This window comes from Pyrgilauda ruficollis, unplaced genomic scaffold (genome assembly GCF_017590135.1).
Source record: "Pyrgilauda ruficollis isolate IOZ18807 unplaced genomic scaffold, ASM1759013v1 scaffold54, whole genome shotgun sequence".
NCBI classification, from domain to species: domain Eukaryota; kingdom Metazoa; phylum Chordata; class Aves; order Passeriformes; family Passeridae; genus Pyrgilauda; species Pyrgilauda ruficollis.
Genome location: NW_024527044.1, coordinates 6,455,728 through 6,480,847, shown reverse-complemented (window position 1 = coordinate 6,480,847; position 25,120 = coordinate 6,455,728). Strand labels below are relative to the sequence as shown.

Here is a 25,120-nt window from a genome sequence, read left to right as displayed (position 1 = left end):
TTGTGGGGGTTTTTTTTTTTTTTTTTTTTTTTTTTTTTTTTTTTTTTTTTTTTTTTAGTATATATTTTTAATTAAATCATATGGGAAAGGCATTGCAATTTGGTAGCAGACAGACAGGTGTGTGTGAGCAGCAGGGACAGAGAAACATACTGTGAAAGCAAATTATAAATTTTTGGTCCACTTTACATAAAAATTATTTAACTGGGGATGGCTTGGAAGTGATGTACAACAGCTAGGGGAGCACCACCTGTAATCCCTATAGGGGCAGGGTCTGTTGGCAGGATCCCCACTGCAAAGGGGTGCAGAGGTCCTTTGAGCGATTTGAGCATCCTTCCTCCCCGCGGGGCTGCTGGAATTTAGAGCCTGGAAATCCCGTCTGCTTTTCAAACGGGCTCAGAGGAAGGCTTTGAGGACAGGGAGGATTTTCTCTGAGAAGGGCAGAAGGACATGAGTTAACTTGGCACTCACTTTGTAGCAAGCAGCATGTTTTTCCTGGAGTGGAGGTCGCTGGGGTCCGTGTGCTGTCTGTTCAGGTACTCAGAAACAGCTTTGGCTGGGAACTCCGTTTCACAGATGTACCCAAAATCCCGAGCTAAATGAACGGCCTCACCTGGAGGGAACGAGACTGGAATTAACACCTCCGGGCGCCGCCGGCCCCGGGCTGGGCTGGCTCCGACCCTCTGGGACACCGGGCGGAGCCCACGGCTCCCCTGGGGGACACCATCTCCTCTGAGCCGTGTTTGGAAACCTTTCGTCATCCCTTCCACCTCAGGGACAGGCTCCAGCTGTGTGTTTTCCCCCCACTGTCCCCAGTACGTTTTTCTGTACTTTGGGGACAGAAGTCGATGGGACAGATTTCGAGCTGATGAGATTTGTCTTTGCTACTCTGTGCTCCTGTGGGTCTGCGCCCATCAGCTGCTTGTGCAGAGCGGGGGGAAGAGCTCACACACACATCCACCACGCACACACAACCCTTTAAAGTTAACTGGACCGAGGCAAAAAGCGAGAGGAGACTGGTCAAATCCCGAAAAACTAAGGACCCAAACTTCTCTAAAGAGCAGAGAAGCATTCCTGTTTCAATACTCAGATCATTGTTTAAAATTTTACAGATGTGGATATATTGTTAATATTAATGTTAATTCTTTGTGGGAAGTTATAGACGCAATTTATTCACACACAGGGCACTTGCATCATTATCACAGTTATCAACACATCTGTAAAATTGTGGAGATAACTGCATTTAGCGGGATGGCAGTTTAAAAATCTGCATTTTTAACTGACCATCCTGCAATAAGAGCTCTTGTCTGCCGGGTAGAAAGATAACAGCTAATGACAACTTTTTCTGTGAACAAAATAATTATTATTCTAACTAATTCTAATTCACTTTTCCTGCCTGCCTGGTTTCAGGTTTCTTGCCTACAGAGGTTTGTGTCATCCAACTCCTACTGATGTACTTCATGCCACAAGAAGAAGACAGTAGCTGCAGAATGGAGGAAAAGAGGAGGGGGAGAAAAAAAACCCCTCAGACTCTAGAGGGATTCCACCAGATTATAGCTCAGCCCCTCTAGAATAAAGCGTTAAACCCTTTAAAGCATCGCCCGAGGGACGAGGGGGAAGATTTCCAGCAAGCAGGTATGTCTAATAACTCCAGGACCGCGTTATTTTTAACTGTCAGGAGCTGCTTTCCAACGTCACCTCCTGCTCTCCAATGGCTCTCGCTAATCATCAAACCGGTTAATGAAGGCGAGGGCACCCGGCAGAGCCCGGAGGGGGGGTCCCGAGCTGGACACGGTCCTCCCAGGCAGCCTTCGGGCACCGCGGGCCGGGACCGACCGGAGCGTTCCTGTTCCTGGCGATGCAGGAGCAGCTATGCTAAACCCGGCTGCTGGCAGGAAGGAGGGGAGAAAACTCCACCAGGTGCAGCTTCTTCCAAAAGGAGGGAACTCTCTAGAGGCAAACTGTTGATTTGTAAGGGAATCAGGGGAGAAGAGGAGGGGAATGTACACCTTACTGCACACTTGGCACAGATTTTAGCATCACTACACAACCCCACCGGCTTTTGAACCTCACACCAGCGTCGGGGAGGGGCTGGAGCTGCTGCCAGCAGAGCGCAAGGTGTTCCACACACACCGTGGGCTCTCAGGGGCACTTGTGCTCCCCGAAATGCTTCACACCTTCTATAGCTACACCCGTAACCCACACTGAGCCTTGCACTCTCGGCATCACCCGCATGCGGGCGGAGGAGGAGCTCCCACCCCTCAGCCCCCGTCTTTTTGAGAGCCTTCCTCCACCTCTGCAAGCGGCAAGGTCTTGTCGCTCGCATAACTCAATCAAAAGAGTGGAAAAGTTAATAACTAGCACAAATATTTGTGCTCGCTTTATAGGGAGAGGAGATAAGTGGATTATTTATACGCCTCTCGGTGTGTGTGTGTGTGTAATGCAGATACATATAATTCATAATTGCATCCATACTATTCCGGTTAGGTTTTTTTTGGAGAAAGTCCAACTTCTCTTAGCATAAACACGCACATAACCCTAAACTTATTAGTTGCTCTAACTTTTCCTTGTCGATACAGTAACAACAAATCAAAGAAACACGCTGGGCACCAAAGTGTCTTTAGCTGAGTTGAAATTACTTGAAACTTCAGTCTGCCCTTCCCTCCCTCCTTCCTCAGGAGTAGCTGGTCTCTTTGTTCAGCTCCAGCCACCTTAAGGGAAACCGAGCTCTGCTACTCTTAAATTGCTCTGCTTTCTTACCAAAAATAAAGGGGGAAAAAGTAACTTTGTGTTATTTTTCCTCACTGAGCATCTTGTAGTGCCCATAAATCAGCTCAGGAAGTGCGAATTATCAGGAGGACGGAATAGACCTGGAGTCGGAGATCACAGGGTGGAAATTAATAGGATGAGGAGTGGTACTGCCCTGCAGAGTTACACATGCACACAAATGTACACGCACATATCCACACGTACACACACAGACAAACTCCCTCACTCTTGCCACCAAGAGGAACCAGTGATCCTCCAGCCAGTGACTTCATTTTTGGGAATGGGATCCTCAACCGTGACGGCGTTCCTCCTAACACACCCTGATTTTCACTTCTACAAGGTTTTCCCACCTGATCCCGAAAGTTGGTGGTTTTTTGGGGTTTGTTTGTTTGTTTGTTTGTTGGGAGCTGTTTGATTTTTGGTGGGTTTTTTTGGTTTTTTTTTTTTTTTTTTTTTTGGGGGGGGGGGAAGAGGTTTGTTTGTTTTTTGTTGGTTTGTTTGTTTTTTTTTTGGGAGGTCTTTTTTTTTTTGGTGGTTTTTTTTTTTGGTTTTTTTTTTTTTGGGGGGGGGGGAAGAGGTTTGTTTGTTTTTTGTTGGTTTTTTTGGATTTTTTTGTGAAGAGCAGAGGTGTGAAGGGAGCTGCGACCCTCTACTTACCTTCCACCAGGGAGGTGAGTAAAGTGACATTTGCGGCCTTACGCCTGCCGGCTGGTAAATTCAAACCGATTTTTTCTAGCCTTTCTCGCAAAGATCTCCCCCCGTTTTTCGATTTGGCTCTAGAATTGCAAAGAAATTAACATCGTGATTAACCCCGCAGTGTTCCTGGAAGAAACGTTTAGTCTGTGCAGTCAGCGAAGCCTGGGAGGGTTTTCACTCGACGTTAAGGACTCTGGGGGTGTTGATTTCTGCTCGGGTTTGCTGGGATTTTCTTAATTTCACCCAAGGGGTGGAAGCGGGAATGAACCCACTTTCCCCCCGATTTTATCCAGGGAAATCAAACAACGCTAAACAGCAATAATTAATGAAAAGGTTCTGATCTAGAGAGCAAGTGGGTATGACACCAGCTTGTATTAAGATGTAGTAAAGGGATGGGCAGGAAGGTAGAGGAGGAATAAATCCCCTGTTATTCCAGGAAAGAGCCAGAATAAAACGAGGGGATTAAAAAAAAAATAAATAAATCTGAAAGGTTCGAAGGGAATGTGTGTGCGCCTGTGGATAAATTGAAAAGGAGGGAAATATTTATTAAGCTGTTTCCAGCCTGTGAGTGTTTTCTCGTGCGAGAAGGCGATGCTGAGAGGAAGAGCTCACCTGAGGCTGGGTGCGTTATAAAGAGGGAATGGATTGCCTGGGGGAAGACTGGAATATCTGTCGGAGGTTACTGATAAGGGCAATAAAAGGGTGAATGAGAAATTCAGAGCTATTGTTATAACGCCCATACATATGTAAACCCCCAGGGATGAAATCTTGCCACCTGCGAAGTTAGGGAGAGTTTTGGCACCTAAGAACAAAGTCTATCCCAACTCTCTCCTAATTCTTACTTAAAATTTATTTAAGAATTAGAAGTCCCACTTAGAGAAAGGAAATAAGGAGCTACAGAGAAGCCAGACTGGCTTCCCACTATTTTATATCGAAGTAAATAGGGCTGGATGGCAGAATTGCAAGACAGCAGCTTTCTACGTCTCATCTGCTCTGAACCAAAACCTTGTTTAAAATTTAGATTCAAGATAGGAACTGAAGTCAGCAGCAGCCAATAATTATGGCTTGGGCCTCGTCCAGAAATCTGCTGAAGTCCAATAATAATGCTTCTTTACCTTGGTAATTATATTTTCTACAGAGCATCTCTCAGATGTTCTCCCTGCTCCATTTGTAGCTGTACAGAAGGAGCAGGCAGGTTAGCATCTGTAAGTAAAAATCTCTGCTGCTCTCCCTGGCAGCTGAACAATGATTACAGACATTCACATGGAACAGCAGCTATTTTAGGAGACCCTGATTCTCACGTGGACATTTGGGTCTCACCAGATGTAGCAGAACTTTTCCCCCCCATCTCCAGACACGGAGCCAGAGCCCTTGACGTCACCACAGAATTTTTTTGTGGGGTTAACCCCAAACATCGACTTTATTTTAAAGCATCTTAGAGCCAGCATATCTCAGCTGCTGCTTTAGGAGTTCTCAAGATATTCCCTCCTCTTAAGTTTAGCAACTTTTAAACATGATCTGAAATTTATTCATTGCCAGTCTGCATGCATCTTTCCCTGTCTAAAAGTTATGACTTTTATTCCAGTCTGGACTCAGTCTCAGTCTCACACACAGAAAATGAAATCCTGTACCCTCTCAGCCTGAGTGTGTGAACTGGTAGCTCATATTGTAACCTCGTGGCTTCTCCCCTGTTGTGACTGGAGACAGAGCCTGAGCTCACCTTTCTCACAGACAAGCCGAGCTGACAATTCGCAGTCCCTCAGGCACTGCCAATAAGAAAAAACCCTTTCTCCCCGCTAGCCTTTCCAGCTAATGGCCTCAGAGCTTAAACTCTTGCTGCTTCTACTTAAAAGCCCAGTCTCCCACTTGTTATGATGGAGTGGCAACCGAACCTCAGGGTTATTCCTTGCTCCTCACCTTCTTCAGTACCAGCACTGCCAACTATTTTGAGGTCTTCATCAAAATCCACCAGGACGTTAGTTGGTGATTTGCACAAATATTAAGCAGCAAAGGCCTCGAGACCTGCAGCTGTGAGCTGCAGCAACTTTCTCTGTGTGAAGCACAAAGTTTCTGACTTTCAGATCTACCTGTTGGTGGCTTTTCTTTAGTCAAGTACTTGCCTACCTTACAGTTGGCTTATCAGATCCCTGCCAATTTCTTGTGTGACACCACGTGTCATAATTGCCATAATTATGCCTGATCGTTAGGGCAAACCTCGTGGGTTTATCTAGGAAATCCCTAGAAATACATCAGGTCCTGAAATACTTGCAGTTCCGCCTGAAACACGCCCATCAGGGCATTTTATTTTGTCCACCTTCTGAGAGAGAAGTGTGAGGAGGAGAAAAGAAAGAAAGTGTGTGCATGGACAAGGAGGAAATCTTTCTGTCTCAGTTCCTTCATTCGTGGCTAAACAAGGCCAAATATTTCTATACTTTCCATATATTCATCCCAGCGTTTGAAGACAGCATATTTTTGCCTTATCACCAGCATTACACACACAGGCTCTGACAGTAGGATCAATGCACATTTGGAATCATCTGTACTGCTGACCAAGGGTTTCTGGTGCATGCATGGAGGCCCAGACACATTCACACGTTTGCCCCAGCCTCTTACCTTCTAAGTACTCCTCCTAGGAGGGATGCGTTGAGACACTCTGGGGGGGAAAGGCGTCTCTGAACTTCTCCCACAGTTACTTTATACTTTGAAGTTGAGCTAAGCAAAGACAAGCGGCCAGGTACAGAGCAAAACACCTCTCCGGTATTGACTGAAATTCCACCCAGGAAGCCATCTTTATTCATCATCAAAGAAGTAACAGATTTTGGAGGAACCGGAACTGGAGAAAGAAAAGGGGAGGAGGGGAGAGAGAAACCATCACGCCACGAAGGAGAACAGGATAACCACAGTCTCTCTGACATGCACAGAACAGCAAAATGAAAGGGAGTTTTGAATCTCTGGCTACCTCCAGCAACCTAAAGGGTGCTGCTCCCCCAACCTCTAGGAAAGTGCTCCATGAATGATGGATGGAGAGAAGGGTGGTACAGTACAGCCTCTATGCAGGGTTTGATCATTGGGAAATAAAATACATATTGGCAAGCACCTGGCAACTTTCGGGTTTGAGCCTGTGTCTCACCCAGAGCCCCCCGATGCCTTTTGTACAACGGACAGCGCCTTTCTGGAGGGGAAAAAAAGAGGAAAATTTACTTTTTTTTGGCTAGTGTTTCCATTACTGCTAAGTTGAGCCAGGAATAAATTCACTACACAAAGGGAGTTGCTGTCTTAAATAAGTATCAAGGCTGGAGGATACAGCAATGAGAAGACAGCTCTGTTATTGCTTTGTGTTTTTATTAAGCCTGGTTTATGAAATAAAATGAGTCTTTTCCTTCAGAAAAATGAACACCAGGAAAAAAAATATCTGGTCTAACCATGGTGCTCTCCACTCTGATCATATTGTGCTGTCCGTGAATTAGAAGGAACTCTCCTGCCCCTAAATAAAACTGATTCAGCTACTGCAACACATATTTAAAGGTAGTTATAGGGAAAAGTAAAAGGAAAATGATAAAGTGAAACTAAACAAAATAAAACCATGTTGTTCTCTCCAAGACAAAAATAAGTATTTATTTTCTCTGAGAAACCAGTGAGGTTATTTTAAGAGTAACCAAGGGATTATAAGGAACAAATTCCTATAATAGCAACCAGACACACTCAGAAATAAACCAAAAAAAAAAAAAAAAACAACCAAAAAAAAAGGTTGAACTAAAACTGAGAGCAATTCCCTCGTGACATGAATTTTGTTTACAAATGAACTTAAATAACTCCCTCATAATTGTGTGTAACTGTTATGATTTACAGCAGGTGCTCTAATCAATCACCCAATCGCTTTAATTTATAGGGAGCCTCGCTGCATTTTCCCAGTTGTTTCATTTCTGCAAGTAATTGATAACAAACCATACTTAAGGTATGTTTTATGCAGGAGTTAATAAGAGCTGACAGCTGCTACTGCAGCTTCCTCTCGGATCCGAGGCAATACACGTTTCCTTATAGAAAATATACACTGAAACTGGGGCTTTCGCTGGTGGGAGAGCCCTGGCAGTCCAGCGGGCATGTTTCAGAGGAGAAGACTAATTGATTACACACCCTCTTCAAGCAGATACTGCTCCACAATCTCCCGTTTCCACTCAATCAATTGCAAAACCAATTCGGCAAATAATAAGGTTCTATTATGCACATATGCCAGCTATTTAGGTAGTTATAATACATGTCAGTTAAGTCATAAAAGCCCTGTTTATTTGCAACATATCTGGAGAATCAAACCATTAGGGTTGAGCGGATATTTAAGTCGTCTGGAGCTGCTAAACAATAAGATCGGGTATCCTAATATATTACCAAGTGCTAACTACTGGGCAATTGCCAATTTTATAACCTCAGTGCATGGAATAGACACAACCGTGTTTCACTGTTTTTATTGCAGATCATTTCCTACTGCCAGACCAGACCCCCACAATAAAAGCCCTATAACAGCTAAAAACCAAAAGGCATGTCGATTTTAGATATACATATTGCTTCGTATGCCTTGTGTATAGTCTCCAGTATAAACAAATTATTTTGAGTGGCTTGACTTCAGGGAATAGGAAAGTGAAATGGATTCCTATTTCTCTATTATTTTTAGTTAGGCACTTTATGCAGCTCATAAAGGCGGTTTCAAATAGTTTGAGAATGGCTCAGAAATAGTTATAAAAGAGTTAGAGGCCCGCTCCTGCTTTTGTTGCTATTATTAGGAATTTTTTTTTGCCATTGATTCCATAGGAAAAGTCTCGTTTGTATATCAGAGGCAGTGCCAGCAGACAAAAAATTGTATTTGTATTTTCCCCCTCATTATACATAAATATATCTCTTATTTCATGCACAATGATCTGTCTGAGTGAAACATCAGGTAGAAAAAATTAGAAATTTTTTTAAAAGTTGGATGAAGGCAGTGCCACCAGACAGATTTTCATGACTGGCATTTTTTTCCTTGGGATAAACACACGGGCTCTGTGGTTCGAGTACACCTTTACCGTGGCTATATTTAGTGACCAGTTTATCAGGTCACTGTCCAGTGAACTGAGAAATTAAACAAGAGGCAGCAATTCCACGAACATCTGATCTTAGTCCAAACTCACTAAAGAGAGAAGGACCCGTGCAATGCTTAAATGTACCTCACCCCGCTCGCTTTGGCCTTTTGGAGCACTCATTACATTAGTTAACCTTTGAATTATGGATTTTCACGTGCTCGGTGGTTTTTTTTTTCCCCTCACAAATTGCTTTTGGGAAGCAGGCTGGCTCCCTTCCCTGCTATGCTGAGAGCTCCTCGGCTTCTTTTCCTAGCAGTGTTTCCCTGAAAAGGACGGTATGAACAAACCCATCAGCTGGAGCCTGATAGCTCCGAACCCATTTGAGAGGCTTGCCAGGCGGTGTAAGCATATCTATTGCAATTTCATAGCTTCAGAGAGATCTATTCTATCTAGGCTCTATATCTTCTGTAAATTACCTAATGCTGCCTCAAAAAAAGTGTTTGCCATGGAATGAATTATCTCTATCTATATCATATCTATATGTTTATCATGGCTGGAGCTTTTCAGACACAGCCCAGACATCAGCAGAGATAACAGAACGTGGAGCTTTTGTGGGTGAGGAGATCTCCACGTCCGTGAGTGCAGCTGCATGTGTCAAATCCCTGCGCGTATGTAAATAAACCCGAATGCAGAGGGTATTTTTAGACAATGTCAACTTCCCCAGTTGGTCAGGGACTGCCACAACTGCTGAAATGGCACAGGATAACACACACGTATCCACGCAGCGTCCCCATCGCTCCTGCTTTCACTTTATCCCATTTAGTTCTTTTCATCCCCAGCAGAAACTGTTCGATTTTCTTTCACTTCCAAACTCTACTTGCTGCGTGTGTGTGAGCACTCACAAATACATAATTCCCCCTTTCAAAATCTCTGCTTTCTCCCTTCTTTTATTATTCTTTATTTACCTCCTTTGTCTCTTTTTCCCCCTCTTCTTTTCCATCCCTTCATCTCTTTTTCTTCCCTCTTTTTTTTTTTTTCTTTTTCTTTTTCTTTCTCTCCTCCTGTGGTTATTTCCAGCCTCTTTGTCATTTCTCCCACTTCCATTTCTCTTCAGCTTATCAATAAACCGGGAGAGCAACAGTAGCCGCTTGATTTGTTAGTAATTATAAGCATACTGTTCCTGCAAACGGGATCTCTAGATGAGTGAGATCGCTTTAGAACGACAGCAGGAAATGGTGGGGAAATGGAGCATGGCGAAACTCAGCGTGAAGCTTTCAGTTCTTTACATGTTTACAATTTTCTGTGCATACATTAAGTCTTAGGCTTTTTCTTTCCATTTTTTTTTTTTCCCTTTGGTGGTGGATTTCTTTTGGGCTGCTCCCCACAAACGTGTGAAAATGCGCACAAATGTGAACGCGCAAGTAGAGATGGGGTGAAAAAAGCTGTTTTGACGACAGGAAAACTAAAGAAATAATGGATTTATGTCCTGCAAACAGCTGTTCAATAAGGCTTTACACTATGGCTATCATTGCAATAACCCAGCTGAATAATATCGTAGTTGAACAGTCAGTTAAATTATCAATCAGAAGAAGTATTTATCGTATTTCTCACTAAAAAACGTCGTGGGTAACTTAATTACTAATAAACTATCAAACTACTTTCAAAATTTTTACTCTGCCTGGGCTTTAAGTGAGTAAGTTCTCTGTCCATGCTAAGAACAGGACTTTGCTGTAAGTGGTGATTCGGTCTGACTCAGTAGCCAAGCCTAAAACGTCCGGGAGCAGCGTCTTAGACGCTGAAACTGAAGAGACTCGGATCTTATCTTAATTTTAAGGGACAAACACAAAAAGTGCGCGTTCCTCTCGCATTTCCTTCTGTCCCCTTCGTCCCCTCCTCTCCTCCAGCCTCTCTCCCCCACCGCAGTCCCCGTTCCCCTAAAGCTGGGACTGAATTTCAAGGTGGAATGCATTCCCTCGAAACTGTTTTGCATTTAATTAAAGGGGATCCTCAGGTTCAGTGGGTAACCCGGGAATAAGCACGAAACCGAGTGGCACTGAAGCACCATCTCTTGAGCCCCAGATCTATCACCTGAAAAGCTGAGGCCAGAGTGGTTCTCAGTTAATCATTGATCAGCTGTTCCGAGGGGTGGGGAGGAAACTCGTGCTGGATTATTAACAGCTAAAAACAAAAGGGTAAGACACCTTCTTTCATGTGTTTCCTTAAAATAGGAGGAAAAAGGGAACGTGTTTGCAAGACCATGAATTAAGGTCTTCAAGTTAAAATGGCCTTTCATGCTAAATCAGATGTGAGTGTGCAGACGATCATCAGAAACAGCTGAAAGTAAATAAATACATCAGAATAATTTTAAGGTCACTGACTGTGCCCCAGAGTCACAAAAAATTAACTTGGGACTCAGGCCACGTAAGGTTTTGCAGGAAGACAACTTCTTTCACCACAGAGAGTGCCAAGGAAATTTCAGATGAGCATTTGACAAGGGGACCCGGTCTTTTATTCCTGACACATGGCAAACCTCTTCAGCAAAAATCGAGGCAAAGGGCCTAAAAACGTGCAGCCGGTAAGCTCTGAAAGCTGAGTTGAATCTGATATTAATGCTCTTGGTGATTATTATCATCTTGGTGATTTATCTGGCTCGCTCCCTCCCACTTCCACCACCCAAATCTTAATGGAAGTGGGAGTTAAAGATGATTTTTTAATGTCTCGTTGGATTTTTAGACTGTTAATGTACCGCATCCTTCTCATTATTAGTTTATTGATTGTTCATTGACCAGCCCCCTTCAAATCGTATTAACCACCCTCTGCCAGTTTAGATTAGGGGAGTTTAAAAAGCACCTTTCATTATTTCAGCGCCACCACCAACACCACGGTGGAGTTCAGGCTTGGTAGCTTAATGCTCGCTCTAATGGGGCAGCTAAGAGACAAGGGGCCACGGTCCCTGCCTATTGCATTAATAGCTCAAAGGGGGCTAATACAGAAAATTAGCCTTAAACGAGCTCTGGAGATCTCCAAATGAAAGAGCCATTTATCACGCTGGCTACCTTCACTCCACTCGTTTGCTCTCTCTACTGGGAACAACTCATTTCCTCTTAACTAAATTACTTCAGAAATGTCAAGTAAGCTGGGATAGCAAACATAACAAGAGCCTGGGTATATCTAAGCTGTTGTGTGGGATCGATATGTGAGACAAATCAATAGCCGTGTATGAATCCCTATATAATTTCCTTAATATTTTGGCAAACCTTTTGCATAGAGAGATAATTCCTTCTGCAGGCCTCAGAGGCCATAAAGAAACAGACACAGCCTGGGTGATATAATTAAGTTTAGGCTTCAAGTCCCCATCATACTTTTCCCACTACTTTGCAATGAAAGAATTTTAAGCACTGAACTGGGATTGGGTGGAGCAGACCCCCTGCAACCCTCGTCTACAGAATATGAGTCACAGGAGTGTTCCACTGCACAAAAATCTGTCAATACCTGTGTGTCTGTGTATCTGTCTGTGCCATCTGCCTGCAAGAACGACTCACAGAGTTTAAATAACTTGTTCTTGTTTCAAAGTACACCCTCACAGCTACAAACTGCAGGGAACAAAGCGAAATTGATACTGAATGCTGTGTTGCTCCTTCCCTCGTCCTGATTAAATATTGACTGCCACAAATGTGACCTGCTATTTATTACCCATTTCTCTTCTTCTGCACCCAGGGAACTCACTGTTAAAAAAAAAAAAAATAAAAAAAAGGAATGAAAAAAAAATACAATATTCCTTTATGATGGAAAGTTTCTTGCAGCTCAGCCTTACTTCTAAGGAAGAAAATGCTACTAACAGTGACTTTTAAAGAGTTGCAAATGCATCTCGGGCTCTTTCTTAGTAACCTTATTTCCAAAGAGCATGTGTCTCCTGTTCATCATGCGTTAACTCAGAGTATCTCTTCTGGCTGCAAATAGGCACAAGTAATCCCACCTAGATGGGACTGGGTCTCTTCAGGCAGCAGCTGCTCCGTCTGGGGCCGTGCAATGCCCACACACACGAAGCACACCTAAATATATGCCTAATGCATATAAAAGCCTCTACCTAATACGTAATAATTGCAGGCATTCACATTCTAGTGCCACTCGCTGTCTAATTGCACCACCCAGCACGCACATGGAATGTCTCCGCTGTCCTCGTCAGCTGAAGGAGGGAGAGACACGGGCGTGCTGGGTGTTAAGGGAAAAATAAAAGAAATATTTTTTTTTTTTTTTTAAATAGAGTATTTTGGATTGTGTATTCTGCGAAAGACCATCATGGAACAACCTTAGGAAGGAGTCTCTCGACCACAAATCAAGTGCTAATTAATCAAATGCACCCAAGAGGGAGTGTATGAGGTGTCAAGTGGGGGTGGGGAAGAGGGAGGAGAGTGAGAGAAAAAAAAAGTTAAAATACAACCAGAAACCATCAGGTTACAGACCTTGAGGATAAACCCCACCAAACATTCAAACTGAACCAAAACAGCAGAAACATACAACCTTTTTTTTTTTTCTTTCTTTCTTTTTAAAGTTTAAATGGTGCTGTCAAATGACCTTCAAGCTTTCATTAGTCCTCGCTCAAATAACCAGACCTGGATCTTGTGTGTGAAAGAGAGACCATGGATATTTAAATTTAAAAAAAAAAAATCCCAAAAAATTAAAAACCCCAAACAACCAACAACAAAACAAATAATAAATACACGGAAAGACCTCATGCTGCCTTCAACACATTTTGGATAAACACCCTCCCTGTTATTTTGCTTTACATCCTAGAAAATCGTCGCTGTTAAACTATTTGTGCGCATTTGACAAATAACAAGGTCCTGGTGATAAGTGCCGTTGATAGTAAGCATAAGGGACAGCGTTTTTAAACCTCATCTCTGGTACTTAAAATTGAATCTAGAAATAGAAACTCCTTAGATAATTAAAGATAGCTTTCCCTCCATTTGCAGCGCGTGATCTGTTTAATGTCTATCAGCATAACACAACACTAATCGCAAAGCATCTTCGAGTGACTGTCAGAGAAATGTAAAAAAATTAAGCAGCTGCAATACGCCCAAAATGAGTTATTGTAATTACATTTAATTAGTTTAATTAGTTAATTATTTTGCTTACAGCTGTACAAGAGACTGCAAACATTTGTTAATATCACATTCGCTTTAACAGTATGGGGTGATTCTGCAGTTACACTAAATCATGGGCGCATATGTAGAAAGATGTAAAAAATGGGCACGGGGAAGGGGGGAATCTTGGGGGAAGGGGGGAATCTTGGGGGGAGCGGGAAGGGGGCTGAGTCTGCCTTTCCATGGGCATCTCTCTCTCTCTCCTCTCCGCGTTTGATTCGCCTGGGAAATGCATTTAAGCCCCAAAGGGAATCAACCCCTTCCCCCATTAAAAGCCAAGGGGTCCCCACCGAAGAGCATCGGGGGGAGAAGGGGAGGGAAGGGGGGCGGTGGAAATTGCATTGGAGCACGGGGTGCCCCATTAGAGAGCATTCGTGTAATTAAACCCTTTGAAGGGCGGGGGAGGCGGGGATATAAACTTTTCCTTTCTCATGTCTTATCCCTTCACTCTATCTGCTGATCCAATCAACTATTCATCTTGCTGCCATGGGTGCCTGCTTCCCGGAGAAATTCATTGCCCCAAAGTCAAAATATTTCATGAAGATATCGCTACACAGTAAAAGTTTGTCTAGCTTGTTGGAATAATCCATACCTTTTTTAATGACAGACTGGTCCAATAAGTTCATACCGCTGTTATTGGCATCTTCAACTGACTGTGGATATAAAAACATCACTATTCAAATTGACTGGATATTAAAGAATCGCGTACATAAATCATGTCATTCCAAACTGGAGTCCCTGTTATTTCCATTTATATTAATTCATTAGGGGAGGAGGGATTTTTTTAATTGCTGTTATTATTATTATTATCATTATTATTGTTGTTTTTGTTACTATTATTTCCCCCAATCGACAAGGAAATTAAATTCTTACAAATTACATAGTCTTCTAATAAAACAAAAGGAGGTGTGAAGCATATGGGGTGCAATACTGGTTTTGTTATCTTATAAAAGATAGATATCACATAGACTTCTTTGCATTCCATAAAGCTTTATATTTCTTCTTTTGAAAATGTGGCAATTTGGCAACATCTGCAAGATCTATTGCATGACATAAATGAACACGATTAAGGACAACTTAAATGCTCCCTCCCCTTTCCTCCCCCTCCTTCTTTTTCTTTTTTGTTTTTCTTTTTTTTTTTTTTGTTTGTTTGTTTGTTTAACCCTGCTACATCTTACTAATTCAAGGGCCATTTACGTTTTATATATCATAGTTTACATTATGGACTTTTAATTAAAGCCTGAGACTTTCGGAGCGCAGTGCAACGCCCACATCATACAGGGGACGAGCAGAAAGAGATTTACAGCTCCCGAGGTTGCTTCCATGTCCTGAATTAGTGGAGACGGGGAGGGAGGAGCAGGAATACACATCATCAAAAGTATGAACCATCAAATTGATTGCCTAGGAAAAAAAGTCTCCGAATTTCAAAGCCTCGTTTCCCCCTTTTTCCCCCCTTTCTTTCCAGCCTGCCGAGGAGCACACCTGTTATTATGGCATTAACTTCTTTAGCAGGGAAGAGAACAAAGACGGGCACAGAGGACACAGAAAATGTTGGGTTTCATTTCTCAAAACGAAAGTGGGATATACAAACCCCCTCCCCCCCCCAACAAACCAAAATTACTGCTGAATCTGCGTTCGGCACAGTAAAGCCATGTCCGAAAAAGAAGAGGTGTCATAAGAACAATTTATAGCAGATATCTGACAGGTTCCGTTTTAGGGTAAATTCTGAGGTAAAGGGGGACCTTTGTGTTTCTTGGCTCTATTATTTTATTTTTCCCATTACTATTACTAAAGAGCTTGGGTTTTTCAGTGATATTGCACATTTGGGGAGTTGTCACGTTTTTCCTTGATAAGCAAAACACCTTTCCAGCAAAGCAATGATTTCCTGCATCATGATTTTAACTTTATCTTTGCTATGCCGAGAAGCTGAGCTTGTTCGGATCCGGCCCTTATCTCGGTCTCTGTGCTCAGCGGAGACATTCCAGATGGAATGCAGTTTAGGAGAAAATTACATTTCCCCAAAATACCATGGAACAATATTTTCTATGAGAGCTTTCCCTTCATTTTCCTTGAATCCACCCTCAAACGAGCGCACACACGGAGCGGTGCCTTATGTGCTGTGTTTGGGCATGGCTGTGTGTCTCTCTCTCATAATCAATAGGCTACATACCTAAAGGGCACAAAATAAAATTACAAAGTCTTCCCTCCTTTCCCTGAGCAGCTCCCAGCGAGGGATGATGAGCGAATCCTGCAGCCTGCTGGAGTGCAGCGTGGCGCACCTCGATGGCACAGAAACGGAGGTAAACGTGAAACATCACCTTCACTTTTTCTTTCTTTTTTTCTTCCCTTCTTTCCTCCTTATCTCACCTTATCTCTGGAGTCGATGGTTGCGCGCACCCTTTATGCGTGTGCGTGCACTCAGCTCGCTCCATCAGCAACGTGGGTTAGTTGTTGTAGTTAATGAGAAGACTCCTGTCTGATTTTCTATCTAATTACGCCCTCCTGCTGGGTTTTTGTACAGGATATTCGCTCAGCATGCTGGCAGTTAATAGTCACAGAGAGGATCGTAAAGATTTAATTAGGACTGCATGCGGAAACGTGGAAAAACAACTCAGACTTTTAATTACTAGACTTCTTTAGTTAAAAGTGATACCAGGGGTTACTTTATAAGAGACTTGGGTGTTTTGGTGCAACTTAACTTTCCGTGTCTCTAGCTAGTACGTAGTAGCAGCGTGAGTGAGGAGGAGGAGGAGGAGCAGCGGAGGTGTGTGTGCAGGGAGGGGAAAGGTGATGAGTTTCCAGATATACTTGGAAAATCTGGAGAGGAAGATTCCCCTCCCTTCCCTCCTCCAATAATCTGATAGCGTGAAGCTTCCTAAGTACTACCTATAACCACCTTATTCTACTTCTGTGGATACATCTGGTTGAAAACCTTAAAATTGAGCTCTCTATTTTCCTTCAAAGGGTCTACAGAATCTGAATTTTCCCCTCCATTTTTCCTTCATCGAATCCTTTATCACTGTAATCCTACTTTAACCCAGCTGGTGGGAAAAATATCTGGTGGATTTTTTTTCAGAGTTCCTATTAGATGATGCAAATTTTTGTTCAATAAGTAGGTCTTGGCTTTTCTGTTCCCTGTCTGAAGGTTGTAAATCGCGGACTGAAAATTCCTCTCGAGAGGGGCAGCAATAGCAATACAGTGTGTCCTGTTTACAATAACAGAGCGCTATCGTGTTGCAATCACTTAATTCTAGCCCTGGACAATGGCTCACACATGGACTGGATTTGGTGTTTATAAAATAACCACTGTTTCTTTCTGTCACGCACTCTCTTTCTCTGTCTCTTCTCCTCAGCCCAGCCCATTCTCATGGCACATATTTAATCAGACATGCATAAGCTACAGCAAAGAGAAACATCTTTATCCAACTGTACATCTAGATGCCCCTTCAACTTTTTGGACAACTGATATAAGAAAAAAAAAAAAAAAACCAAACAAACTAGTATCTGAAACCCTTCCTGAAAATTATATCTAGTGGCGGTGGATAATGAGTATACATGGCCTGAATAAAAATTCCTGTTGCTGGAAAAGGTTCCTCGAATCTAGAAAAAAATCCATGTTAAATATCAAGATGGAAAACTGCCCAACTTCATCTGTCACTAGTGGAGGGACAAGAATAGAAAATGCTGAGTGGCAGCAGCGAGTTTTGGGCTGCTTTCCCTCCTGCCTGCGTTAACTTGCAGTTGGACACCTCTTCCTTCACGTGTTTCTCCTTGGGATACCCTCCTCTGCCTCTTTCCCTCCTCCCCCAACCTGGGAACAAACTTTCGGAAATAAAGGGCCTGTTTAATTTCCTGGTCTCTCAGTACCCCAAACCCAGAACCCCAGCCCTGCAGGTCCCAGCCTCGCCTGTCCCGTCCTATCCCCACCCCATCGCGCCCACCCTGGCCCCACCAGCCCCGGCCAGCAGGTCGTGGGTGGCCGCGGGTGGCCCCGATGCTCCCAGAGCACCGTGGGGAGGCACTTTCCTCCAGTGCAGAGCCCTTCCCGCAGAAGGGATGTTTTATTGGGAAACTGATGGAGAACTGCTTTATTTGAGCTCCTTCTTTCCCATTATTTCTTCTCTCCCTTCTCTATGTCTTTCTCTCTTTCTTTTCCTACCTTTTCCCCTCCTTTCCCTCTCTTCTCTATCTTCTATTATTTTCCTCCCTCCTCTCTGTATTTTATTTTTCTTCTATTTTTTTAATCTCTTTTCTTCCCTCTCCTCTGTTTTACTCTCTTTCTCACAAAAGCACAACAACTGCCGGCTTTGGGGAAAGTGTAAATACCCGGGCACATACAGTACCTAAACCCTATCGGCTGCAGAGAGAAAGGAGGAGAGCGATCTGCTTTCTGCATTCACAGAGGTAAAACTCGCCTTGACTTGCAAACCACTTTGTCTGAGCCAGGAATGCGAGACGAGACCTGCGCATCGCACCCCCGGCGGCCAGGGGCTGCCCCCAGGTCTCAAAGCCACCTCGGAAACCCGCAGAAAGCAGCGACCCGACGGCCACTGAGCTCGGAGGCAGGAGCAAATCCAAACAGCAAAACCTTTCTTTTTCTAAAACATTTCCCCCCAGCAAAGCTCGGGGATTTTCCCGTGCGGCCCTAAGACAAGCCTCAAGCCAAAGCAACGCATCCGCTCCGTTTCTCTGCCGCTCATTCCTCTCATGTTCAGCAGCATCCTTTTTCACGGCTAATTTTTATCTTCCCAGCTCCTCTTTCCCCCTTTCTTTTTCCCTTTCTGTAACTTTGAAGTCGTTGTTTCATTCAGTGGTCCATACCTTTATCTATCCCAAGACCAAATGCATATACAGATATGATATATGATAAAGAAAATTCTTTTGGGAAAAAAAAAAAAAAGATAAAAACGTATGTAAGGGATCCCCAAAATCTCGATTAGGAGAGTCTGAGGCAGGACTTGGACCCTGGAGGCTCCAGCCCCCGCCTCAGGGGTCCCCACGGGCTGGCCATGCTCTGCTCCAGCAAGGTGCAGACCGCCCCAGCAGCGAAGCTGTTAAGGGTCCTTTCTGTTTTTAGGGAATAACACGTGATGCTGAGTTTCGCGTGGGATGGAAGAAAGCTGGGAAATACTGTGCTTTGAGCCCGGCGAAACTCCTTTGTTATCCAAAAGAAGGAATGAAACTATTTAAAATCAACGCTATCTTACCAAGCACACTTAACAAATAAGGGGGTGGGGGGACGGGCAAGGGACTTGTTCCTGATCACCAATTATTGCTTTTGATTTGGGTTTTGTTTATAATTTCCCTCCCTCCCGGATGAAAAATGTAGTAATTCGACAGTTTCATCAAAATCTCTGAACGACGGCAGGAAATTGGTTGGGGGGAGGAGGGGGAGGGTGGAAGGGAGTGGAAGATGAGATTGCATGGGAAATAACTGGAATTTGAAAAGCCAAGCTTGAACTCTGCCAGCTTTTGAAACACGTGGAATATTTAGAGCAGCATGTCTGCCTTCCCCCTGCACTTTGCTGCTTTGCCATGAGGGTTTATAAAGCAGAGCCTGTGCGTGACAGCGAGGAAATAAATTTTTTTTAAAAAAAAAACCAAAATAGAAAAATAAAGGAAGAGGGAGGGGGAGTACCAGAGTCACAAAACCGGTGTGGAAAAAGAATGGCAACCCACAGCAATATTGCTGGAAATCCCTCAGTGACCATTCCTAGCCCAGGGACGGGGCCTCCCGCTGCACTGCCCAGGAGAAAGGAGCGCGGTGCCTTACCTGGACCTCCTCCATGCCCGGGTGTCCGATGCCATGCAGAGAAAGGCTGTCCCCCATGCCGGAGTCAAGGCCATGGTGAGCTGAGTGCAGGAGGACATCTGGCCTCCGTACTGAGTGGTAGTCCCGCCTGGGGTCCAGTCCCGAGAGCTGGGGCAGGGCGGCCCGAGGCTGTGGCAGCAGTGACCCGGTTTCTGATCCCACCTCTTGCCTCTGCCTCTGTCCCCAGGGGTGCTGCTGGGGCTGATGCAGGGGGTTTAGGGAGTAGGGGTCATTGACATGGGAGTAAGGGTCCTGGCTTTGGTGGTAAGGAAGAGGCTGGTAGGGGGGTGGGAAATAAGGCGGCTGGAAATCCGAGGATGGGGTGTGAGAGAGCGGAGGAGCGCTGGAGTAGGGTCCCTGCGAGACGGATCCCAGCTGGGACAGCCTGGAACTGTGGCTGGGCACTCCATCATGCCGGTCCTACAAGCGGAACGACATACGAACAACAACAACAAAAAAAAGAGGAGCTTTTTTAGGAAAAAAAAAAAAAAACCCAAAAACCAACAAAACAAAAAACAACAACAAAAAACCCACGAAATATCAAAAGGGGCACAAACCCACCCCGGAGTTAAATAAAATAAAATAGGATGTAAACAGCTGGAAAGTGGGATTCAGATGTGCCCCCTTCTCCCTCAACTTATTAGAAATGTCCCAATGTTTTGCACCCACGTCGTGTCTATTCCCAGGAACTATCAAGGAGGGGGAAGGGGAGGGGGTGTGAGGGAGAATTGCTAAATGTCATAATTAAAAATGTAGGACTAGTGCTCCAAATACTTGTACGATCTGCAATTCCAGACCAGTAGCATAATTCCCTATCCACAGCCCCCTCAAATCAAACCAAAGGGGAAAAAAGAAAACATTTAAAAATTAAGAGCACCAAACCACCCGTCTATCCAGACAACCCACCCTTTCTCCTGCCTAAAGTTTCCCAGCATCTGTTTATTCCCTCTGCTCAAGTCCTGTAACTCAAAATCACCAACCCATTTTCACGTGGAAAAGCCCAAAAAGAAAGTTGCACTTCTCGGAAGACTCCGAGGTGAGAAGTTGTCCGAAAAATAACTTGGGAAAATGAAAAAAAAAAAAAAAAAGCCAAAATAAAAATCACGGGGAATCTTTGCTTAAAGGGAGTCTACCCCTTAAAATAATAATAAAAAAAAAATAAAATAAAAATGAATCATCGATATTGAACATCCAGGCGCTATGATTTCTGCAGCAACTTCCAGTGTCTTTTGTTTCCTTTTCCAATATTATATTCCGGAGGACGGGGTGGGGGTTAATTGTAATGAAAAGTCTTTGGGGTGTGTGGGGGGGACAGGGGGTGGGGGGAGTGTGTAGAGGCTTCAGAAAAAAGGTGGGAGAGGAGTTTTGTCCAACTCCAACACACTGAAGCTGCGAGGTTAAAGTAAACAAGAAAAATATCTATTCCACAAAGTGTAGTTCAAACCCCCACAAGCAATGGCACACATGGCTTTAAAAAAAAAAAAAAAAAAAGAAAAACAACAAGGAAAAAAAGTTCTTTTTCCCCCTGCTCTCCCCCCCAGACTCCCCTAGCTCAAATCGGGAACACACAATGCAAAAAGGGAGAAGCAGCTGCAAGCCTCCTCCAATTATTGTGCTAAATTACCAAGCCAAAGGCGTTTAAAAAGACAGAGAGAGGGAGAGAGAGACACAACAGATCGAGAGAGAGAGAGAGAACATGCAATTCTAGTACAACATGGATCCAAACTCACCATGGCGGAATAGGTGTGGACTAACATCTGGAAATAAAAAAAGTCTTGTAATAGCTAAAAATAAAATAATGGTGATAATACTAACAATTGGAGGGAAAAATATCAAGGAGATCTGCAAAGGGACGTGTTGGACACAGGAGAACAGCTTGAGATATTTCGAAGTCTATCCATCAAAAAAAAAAAAAGGTTTAAAAAGAAAAAAAAAAAAAAAAAACCCAAAAAACCAAAACCAAAAAAAACCAAAAAAAAAAAAAAAAAAAAAAGAAAAAAAAAAAGACCAGTGCCCCCAAAACCGAGCCTGGAAACCTCTATCTACATATATGATTTACCCCTCCCTCTCGGGGTTTTTTTCCTCTTTTTTTTTTTTTTTTTTTTTTTTTGGTTTTTTTGTTTTTTGTTTTTTGGGTTTTTTTTTTTTGGTTTTGGTTTTTTGGGTTTTTTTTTTCTTTTTTTCTTTTTTTTTTTGCCTTTGAGCTCCCAAATACAATCCTCTTCAACCCAAGGCTAGGCTCAGACTGCTCCGCTACCCCTTCCTCCCTTTCCTTCTCTACACCGCCTCATAATAATTGATATTCATGACTATTAATATTACACGACTACTTTAAAGGGAGAATGCAGGACCAAATGGAGCGTGAAGCTGGCAGCCAGCTCGAGAGCTCCCCTACTATTGTAAATGACGTTCATTCAGTGGAGAATTACTAGATGTAATCAGACGAGGGGGGCTGGCAGAGGCAGAGTTTGGGGAGAGGGAGAGGGGGGAAAAAGTTTCGCGAGGAAGAGGCAGAACTTCAATTAACTCGAGCGGAGGAAGATGCGGAAAGTAGAGACTGCTGAGCTGGAGCAAGGAACGAGATGAAGCAATGCTTGAGGCGGAGAAGAAGAAGAAGAAGAAGAAGAAGAAGAAGAAGAGAAAAGTATATTTCCTTTTCGTTTTAATATATATTTAATGATACATTCCTAATATGAGTAATTGATTGCCTTTGGTGCTTTTGTTCTTGCAGTTTGGTATTGGGGTTTTTGAGCAAATAATGAAGAAAAAGAGGCTTTTCTTTTTTCCTTTTTTTTTTTTTTTTTTGTTACTTTTTTAAAGGAACGGAAGAAGAAACGTGCAGTCACTGTAACACACGTCTATTTACAGCGAAGATTAAGCCTTTCTGGTGCGTGTTACATATCATATTTATTCACAATAGCCAAATAAATATTTGAATCTGCATTGTTGGGCTCAACTTCTTTTTTTTCTTTTTTTTTTTTTTTGTCTGAATCATCTTTCTGCCGCCTGATATGAAATATATATACATATACGTACATAGCTCTCCCGATTTCCACCCAAACGTGAAATGCATGGAGTGAATTTTAAAGGATAGTAAATTTATAGTTTTGAGGCAAAGCCAGGGGCGATATAAAACCTTTTTGATGTTGCAGGAACCCGTTCAACTGGACTGTCTGCCATTTCTGTTAAAGTTCAACTTACGTTCCTTCCTAAATAGACTCACACTTCCCAGAGCTGCCCCCCCTGCACGCACACGCACACACACACACACACACACACACTTTTGTTTTAAGAACAGATTCAGTTCAAGTGGCTGAGACGCCTCTACCATCGTGTTGTTAATTACACATCGGAATGAAGAGAGAGAAATATTTTTTTAACATAGATCTAGAGGGTTTCAGGTCTTAAAAAAAAAAAAAAAAAAAATTACAAAATGCCCTGGAGCGCATCCCCAAGTTAGGATACAGCCTGCCCGAGGCCAAATCCCACCCAACCGCTCCCCCAGCTCTTCTCTCCCACAGCAACCTACAGACGTGGGTGTCTGTAAACTCCCAGGGCCTTAAACCCCCCCATCAAAAGCAGGGTGGAAAAAAATACCTCATCCCTCGGCAGCAGGGACGGGAGATGTTTTGTCGCCTGCTGCTGCGGGCAGAGACAATGGCCGGGCTGCGCCGGGAGATGGGCAGGGAAAAGCAGCGAGGGCTTAGGGGGCTGGGGACACGCGGGGACACACACACACACACACACACACACACACACACACACACACACACATGTGCGCTCATTCTCTGCTCCTTCTGCAAATGCTGGCTTTTGCCCACGGTAATTAGCCTGACGGCAGCTTTTAGGAGTGAGACATTTCTCCCGTGCGGCCGGCGGGTCCCCTCCCCGCTTCCCTCCATCCCTTCCTTTCTCCGGCCGCCAGCAGCCGGAGCTGTACCTTCCCTCGGTCTCTTTCTGCGCTTTTCCCGGGAGTTTTCCCTCTGTAAGTGCCAAGGCTCTCCCGGATGGGAGGGCTGCGGGCGGCGCGGAGGGGCTGGGGACGGGGCGGCCCCGACGGCGCTTCCCCGGGGGGCTCCGGCCGCTTCCCGATCCCCAGCCCTGCCCGGCTCCTGCCCGTCTGCTTCCCAGTCCGCTGCCCGATCCCAGGCCTCTGCCCAGTAGCCACCTCTCGCTCTGTATCCCTTCTCTCCTTGGTACCCAGCCCCTGCCCGCTCCTTGCTCCTGTCCGGTTCCCAGTCCCTGCCCTGTCTCCGGTCGCTTTCCCGGTCTCGGTCCTTTCCCGGCCTCTGTTCAGTCCCCGCTCCCTGCTCCGTCGCTGATCCCTGCTCGATCTCCAGTCCCTTCCCAGACCCTGCCACGTCCCTGACCGGCTCCTGCTCCTTCCCCGTCTCTGCTCAGCGCTCAGTCCATCCCCGGCCCTTGTCCTGTCCCCGGTCCCTTCCTTGCTCCGGTCCCCGGTCCCTGCCCGGCCGCCTCCCCTCGGAGCAGCTCCCGCGCTGGAGGTGGCGGATTGCGCCCTTCTGAAAATCTCCCCCCTGATCGCCGTGCAAACGCCTCCCACTCAATTAAAAAATAAAAACAACAGAAAAAAAATTGAAATATTTTGTGAAGCGCCATCCTCACTCACCTTTTCAGCTTTTTTCTTTTTTTCCCCCCCACCTCCTTTCTGAGAAAATCCCGCACGCCGGTTTAACTTACAAGGAATACACTGGCGGAGCCCGTTTGGGAAAGATCCGACTCAGGAAACCGTGCAAAATTAAGAAAGGTTTCGCAGTGTTTGAGCTGTGATATTTTTTTTCCTCCCCCCTTGGTTTTCTTTTTGACCTCGAAAATAAGGTCTGGATAAAGCTCACAACTTTTCGTGTCCGCGGACTATGCGGAGCCGCCTCTGACTGCACCGGTTCGGGTGTGTGAACTCACACACGCACCAGAATGTATGTGCCGCTAAATTAATGCCAGTATATGTACACATGCACATCTTATCTGTTGGTGTAGAGGTATTAAAAAGTCGTAAAAAACATATCCGATTGTGAAAACAAGAAAAAAACAATAATAAAAAAAATCCATATTCGGGTGTATCTGAGCTTGGAATTGGAAGATAAAAAATAAAAGAAAGAAATGCATTCAGTCCCTGAATACCGGATTGTGTTTCTTTTCTTTTTTTCTCTCTTTTAAAAATTTTCCTCCACATTTGTCCGTATTTAATCGAATTATATATAATTGGAGGTCTAAACAATCAAACTCTTGCTTTTAAGTTGCCTCATTCCAATCCCCAGATCATTTCTTTGATGTTTTAAATCTCATCAAACAGCTTTTCCGTGAAAAAAAAAAAATAAAAAGTTTAGGACTTGGCATGCTGAATACAAATATGCAAATAAATAAGCATTTAAGCATCTACTTTCTGTTTCACATCTCTATATTCCTGTGTACTGGTGTATATATCTATTTCTGCCTGGATGTATATGTAGAGCTATATATGTATTATATAGCCATGCCCGTATCTATATGCTAGATGTATATTTAAATATACATATACTCTCTTACTCATATGCATATTATATACTCACCTCGTAGATATCTTCATACTTGACATTTTCAACCAGTTTCCAGAGCATGATGGCAGGCTGTTCTCTAGGAGGTGAGTGCAT

The 25,120-nt window shown here is 44.0% G+C and overlaps 1 protein-coding gene across 2 annotated transcripts in view; it reads right to left on the bottom strand.

Moving 5' to 3' along the window:
* Positions 1-25,120, bottom strand: part of TFAP2B (transcription factor AP-2 beta) — a 27,151-nt gene extending 2,031 nt beyond the window's left edge. Inside the window, exons 1-7 of one of the 2 annotated variants that reach the window (XM_041480884.1) lie at positions 25,040-25,120; positions 21,200-21,226; positions 19,431-19,889; positions 14,250-14,310; positions 6,076-6,295; positions 3,424-3,542; positions 469-610 (exon numbers count right to left, since the gene is read on the bottom strand). In XM_041480884.1, the coding sequence (XP_041336818.1) occupies positions 469-610; positions 3,424-3,542; positions 6,076-6,295; positions 14,250-14,310; positions 19,431-19,889; positions 21,200-21,226; positions 25,040-25,120 (1,109 nt within the window). The remainder of the gene's footprint in view (positions 1-468; positions 611-3,423; positions 3,543-6,075; positions 6,296-14,249; positions 14,311-19,430; positions 19,890-21,199; positions 21,227-25,039) is intronic. The other variant, XM_041480885.1, reaches the window with a different exon arrangement.